Below are 5,982 nucleotides of genomic sequence, written 5' to 3'. Positions count from 1 at the left end.
CGACTTCAGCCAGTCGGCCGACATCCAGTGTCTGCTGGGGATCTCCAACGAGTTCATCATGCTGGTCGAAAAGGACGCCAAGAACGTGGTCTTTAACTGTTCCTGCAGGGACGTCATCGGGTGGACCTCCGGGCTGACGAGCATCAAGGTGTTCTACGAGAGGGGCGAGTGCATCCTCCTGTCCTCGGCGGACAGCTGTGCCGAAGATGTCAGGGAGATCGTCCAGCGCCTGGGAGTAAGTGCGGCTGCGTGCGTCCCGCCACCCCGGTCTGCGGCCCCAGGCACACTGCGGCCCCCGCTCCAGAGGCGTCGCCTGGGGAGCAAGGGGCTGTTGCGTGTGGACGCAGAGCTGTGTCACTGCTGAGCTCACCAGTGCTGGGGAAGCGGCCGTTACAAATCGACGGGGAGGGAAAAGTGAGGCCAACTTTCCAGGGGGAACGCGGGATGTGTTTTTATAGTATTTGAAGGAAGAACAAGAGAGTTGGCTAGAGGTCATGGCCGTCTGCAGGGAATGCAGGTCGGCACCTTCCGGGGGGGCTCGGCGGGCACAGACTGCCGCTGGGTGGTGGACGAGCGCGTCCCTTGCAGCTCGAGCTCTGCGTGTTCGTACAGCATGCATGTTTGTTTCATCCGCAGGATGTAATGTGTTATTAATCTTCCGGCCACAGAAGAGGCAGTTCTTGAGGAGGTTTCACTAGAATCACCCGTTAAGTGAGACACGTGCACAAAAAGTCATAAAGATATTTTCTAATTTTATCTCTAGTACTAAACCCCTAATTGATGTTTAACGGTTGTATTTCTGCTTCTAGTTTCAACAAAGGAAAATGTAAGTTTTAGTTTGAGTGTATACAATAGTTACAGGAATAAATCAAATATAAGAACAAAACACGCTTTGACAAAAGAATTTCTCACGTGTAAATCTTCCCCAAGGGATGTATATTTCATTAGTTAGAAATGATTCCATTAACTATGGGTCATGATAAAAGGAGAAATCGTACCCATTTCCTGCTTCTTTCCTCCCACCAAATAGAAACCTCAAAACACGTGTGGGAGGCTTGCGGTCAGGTCCGAGCCCGCTGGCCCTGGCGGCGTCATGCCACTGCTCACGGACGCGCTGGCGGGAAGGGGCCTCGGCGCGCTCAGCGGCGCTGCTGGCTGCGTGCACGCAGGGCGGGGTGACCGGGTGTCTGACTAGTCTGTGCGTCTGCAGAATGGCGTCATCTGGGGACTGTGAGGGCTCAGCGCTTCCAGGGCTGATGCATAGAGTCCTTCTAGGAGAGCCGCTGGGCCACTGTGACCCGTGCTGAGAACACGGCACAGATGCCACGTCGCCGCCACCGAAACTCACGCTCACGGGCTCTCACACGTCCGCTGCCCGTGGACCCCGTCCTGTCACTTTCCTCGGCATGACGGAGGTGCCCGATGGCTGGAATGGATTTGAGGAGCTGTGTTCTGTGTCGTGGGTGACTCGCAGCTGGAGACGTTGAGGGCCGGGAACATCCGGGTGGCGCAGGGCGGGAGCCGTGGAGCGACCGGTCGGCTGGAGCTGGTGGGCGCGCCGCTTGGCGGAGCTCAGGGTGCAGCCCGCGGTGGCGGGCGGTGGCTGAAAGGGGTCGGTCATGCCAGTGAAGACACAGGAAGGGCGAGAGCTTCCGCCCCGAGGGGCAGCAGGCCAGCTTCCCGGGTGTGCAGCCTGCGTGGTCACAGGACCCACTGTCGGAGGGGCCCGTGCCTGGCCGCGTGCTCCGCTGTGTCTGTCTCGGATTCTGAGTGGCCTCTGGTGATGGGCCCTGTGTTTTCACTTTGTACCCGGCTTCCCCAGCGATGCGGCCAGCCCTGGGCACATGGGGAGGGGGCCGAGTCCACGTGAGAATGTGAGGAACTCCAGATAAATGGAGAACAGGATCCTTCAGCCTTGGCCAATGTTAAGAAGCAAGAAAGAGCAAAATACAAAAGTAGGGGGGTCTTCAGGCAGCTGGAGGAAGCAGCAGAAGGGACAGAACGTGGAGGAGTCTGGGAAAGTTTGTGCTTCGCTTCCGTCTGGGACGCGGGTGCGGGACTCCCTGGATGTGGCACGAGGCTGCAGAGAAGGCAGGGCCCGATCGTGTGTCTGTGGCTGGGAGCTTCGTGGAAGCAAACTGGAAAAGTGATGGGAAACTTTATTCAGGTTGTACACGTCGCAAAAGAGCTTTTTCAACAGTTTTTAGTAGTTCCGTTCACAGAGAGCAGTTACGCGCTCCCCGCCGTCCTGACCCCGCTGCCGCCCGGCCTGGGGGCAGGTCGCTAAGTGCCACCTGGGAAGTGCTTTGGGCCATTTTGAGGTTGGCGAGGTTGTCTGATAGGTTTTAATGCTTGACGGGCGGGACTTCCGATGGTTTCGGACACGCCGTCGCCATCTCTCCGTGGCTGCGGCCCGTCTGGGACCGTGGGACTGACATGCTTCCGAATCGAGTCAGTTGACGTACAGACGAGATGGAATGGTCGGAACCGGCCTGAAGCTCCCCAGCTGCGGGCCACGGCTTCTAAGAAAAACGCATCGGTCTTTGAGGAGCGAAGCCTTGTCTCACTCCTGTTATTTCCTGTGCGTCTGATGCTGTGGGCTATTACAGCAGACTCTGGATCGACGTGTCCTTGTCACCGGGGCGGTGGAGGGAAGGGCAGGGACACGGAGGCCTGCGTGTGTGCTGCTGACCGCCTCCTGTCCCCCCAGATCGTGACGAGGGGCTGCGAGACGGTGGAAGTCACACTGCGGAGGAACGGGCTGGGCCAGCTGGGCTTCCACGTGAATTTCGAGGGCATCGTGGCCGACGTGGAGCCTTTCGGCTTTGCCTGGAAGGCCGGCCTTCGCCAGGGCAGCCGCCTCGTGGAGATCTGCAAAGTGGCCGTGGCCACGCTGACCCACGAGCAGATGATCGACTTGCTCCGGACGTCCGTGACCGTCAAGGTGGTCATCATCCAGCCCCACGACGACGGCTCACCCCGGAGGTAAGGCGCGGTGGGCCCTGGGCATGCTCGCTCCTCCTTGGCCTCCGTGGCGGGCGCCGTTTCACCTGTCACCTGTCCTGCGGGGTCCTCGGGAAGGGCAGCCAAGGGCGTCCAACCCACGTCGTTTGGGCGTTACTGTCAGAGCAATTTAAAAAGAGCTCTGGAAGGTTCTTAGTGTATGACACGTGGTAACTCGTGATTTCCTAAGCAGTTTAGTGGGACACTGGCCACCGGAGCACACAGCGTGGCCGAGTACAAGCACGTGTCACGCTGCGGGGAAGGGCAGCTGCTCGGCTCACCTGGCCCCACGGGACTCCTGTCCGAAGGGTAGTGTCTCTGTCACACCCCGGCCTTCCGCAAGCTCGGTTCCCTTCTGTGTGGCGCCAGCCGCCGTCCCACACCAAAGCCAGTGGTGGCCGACGGGACATTTAAAAGACGAGCATCCATGTGTCTGAAGGAATGCGGGCCCGCAGCTGTGCCCTGCTGGCTGACCTGGTTTGGGACATTCTGAGAAGCCGCGTGAGAAACACGGACAGGGGCGGGGTTGGGGGTGGAGCAGGGGGCAGGGTCAAGGGCAGGGTCAAGGGCAGGGTCAAGAGCAGGGCCGGGAAGGGCGTCAGGAAGTTCCACGGCTCCGCGGTTCACAGAAAAGGTTTGCGCTCAGCAGTAGGAGACTTTGGGCCAATAGGAGGGAGAATGTAGTTAGGAACGAGCCGCTGCCCGACCGTGGCCGCCGCGTGCTGCAGGGCGTGTGGCCGGTGAGGCTGGGACAGGCTCTCCTCCGTCCCAAGGAGCTCCCGCCCGCAGCCGCAGCCCAGCCTTGGGCCGAAGTGAGCCCGTGCGGTCTGGGGGCCCATGTGCTCTGAGCCTCACTCGCTAGCGGCAGCTGGGGGTCACACCACCACCTACCTCCCGCTGTCCTTAAGGAGGATTAAGTAGGTGACGTACGTAAAGCACTTAGCGCCTTCAGAATCAGCACCCCACACACGTTAGTTAATAAACTTTAAGATACTCGTTTGAATTTTTCGATAAGATAGCAAGATCGCTGTGCCTGGTTCGGAGCTGATTTCCGTGCTGCCCGAGGATGTCCCCGCGTCCCCGGCTGCCCCCCTCAGCCTCTCACACCGCCTGTGCAGTGCCCCTTTCCGCGTTGGCGGCTCCCCCGTCTGTGCTGCCCGCGACCGGAGCCGCGAGGCAGCTGTGACGCACGCTTGAAATGCAGTTAGTGCGACTGAGGAGACGCATTTTCACTTTAATTACTTAATTAAGATTTGGTCAGCCACGTGGCAGCGGCTGCCAGGCGCACAGCTCGTCCCTGACCTGCGACCTGTCTGCGGCGGGCACAGCAGCGGCGCTGGACGTCGGTTCCCGGGAGTTGTCGCCTCCTTGCTCCCTGCCGCCTTCCTGTGGCCCCGACTCTCTCCTGTAGGTTCACGGTCCAGGTTTAAAGAGCCGAAAGGCCTGAGACAGCAGCCGCGTGTCACGGGAAATAGCCAAGGTGCCCTTGTTGCCCTTCCAGATTCTGTCCCCTTAAATCCACTTGCTCCCTAAGAGCCCCACGAGCTGCATATAGTGGCGTGAGTGCAGAGAAGTCAAAGACACTTTTTACTCAAAACGAGACTTGGAAATCATAGGGAGCAAATCCTCTAGACCTTTGAAGCTAAACTATTGTGTAAATGAAGGTCTTTTAAAATAAATTTTAAGCCAGCCATTAGAAATTTTTCGTACAGTAAGATTTCTTTCTTCCTGCGGTAGAGTTAGAGATTGGTAAGTCTCATGGCGAGAACCCGGTCCTTTCATCTGCCTGGGAGGTGGTTCCGACCACGGAACGGGACAGCGTGGTACCACGCTCTCCCGTCCGGTAGCATCGCTCTGCTGTGTTAGCTTTGGCATCCGTGAAGCTTCTAAGAAATCTGGTGAACAAAACCGTTAGTCATCGTTACGTCTGGTATTTAAAACTCATGATTTAAAAGAATAGAATTTCCTAAGAAATACCGAATTTTTTTTAAGCTAAAACACGTAAATAAAATATAGCGTTTGAAAGTTTTGACTTATTATTTTACTCAAGGACATGTTGGGTAAAAAACCGCCTTGATCTGCGCATAATTAATTCTTTCTTTGTTTTAAATGCACATTCTCTTGTGAAGCCGTGGAGGTGTTTGGAGATTTTGCCCGTGTGTCCTGGCAGTCACCTTAATGTCATTCCCTGAAGGCACAGGTTTTTCCCTCCGTTAATCCGGAAGGACGGTTTCGTGTATTTTAACGTTAGCCAGAATCAGACGTGGCCGTTGGCCTGCTAGCAAGCCTGCAGCTTGGCGTGCCTGTCACCCGTTTCTCCGGGTCGTGGAGGTTTGAAGCGTAGCATGTGTCACTGAAAATTCTTTCAATTCAGCCCTCCAGTTTTCTGTGAATTTGAATCTGTCAATGTTTAAGTGCGTATTTTTGTCCGTTTGGGATCCGTGTTCTGCCTGCGACTCTCCGGGTGCCCTGGTCATAGTGCCTGCTCTGGTCCTAAGGAGAAGTTGCCAGTGGGAACGGTCTTTTCTGTTATGATTAGTGGTTCCAGGTATACGGTCCACCGGTGAGACTTTGCTGTGGTTTACGAAGTGATCCCCGGTGGCTCTCACACCCACCCGGCTCCTCACAGCGGTGCCGACGCGGCTGGCCGTGTCCCCTGCGTGCACGCTCATTTCAAAGTCCATCCGCGCGCTGAGCGAGTTGAGCCTTCTTCGCTGTTAGATCTTTTAAGAAACCGTGGAAGAAAACCTTAAAGGGGAAGCGGGTAGCCCTCAACTCATGCGAAAAATTAAAACACAGACCTTTTAAGTGAATCATTGCTTAGCACATCCGTCCTCTAGCAGAATTAGCCTGGCCTCTGGCTGAACCGGCTCCGTGCCGTGAACTTGCCCGTCTGCCTCTCAAACTGGCTCTTGGTGCTGGTCAGGGGAGGGCAGAAGAGAACATTCATTTGCATGGACGCGTGTGTCTGCGTGTGCG

The 5,982-nt window shown here is 56.8% G+C and overlaps 1 protein-coding gene across 1 annotated transcript in view; it reads left to right on the top strand.

The window, feature by feature from the left end:
* The window catches only part of SIPA1L2 (signal induced proliferation associated 1 like 2), a 150,782-nt gene that overhangs the window by 98,184 nt on the left and 46,616 nt on the right, over positions 1-5,982 (top strand). Inside the window, exon 11 of the mRNA XM_023523050.1 lies at positions 2,711-2,985. Coding sequence (XP_023378818.1) covers positions 2,711-2,985 — 275 coding nt within the window. The remainder of the gene's footprint in view (positions 1-2,710; positions 2,986-5,982) is intronic.

Source organism: Pteropus vampyrus, unplaced genomic scaffold (assembly GCF_000151845.1).
Source record: "Pteropus vampyrus isolate Shadow unplaced genomic scaffold, Pvam_2.0 Scaffold375, whole genome shotgun sequence".
Lineage (NCBI taxonomy): Eukaryota > Metazoa > Chordata > Mammalia > Chiroptera > Pteropodidae > Pteropus > Pteropus vampyrus.
Note: the sequence above shows the minus strand (reverse complement) of the source record. Positions and strands in the feature narration are given on the sequence as shown.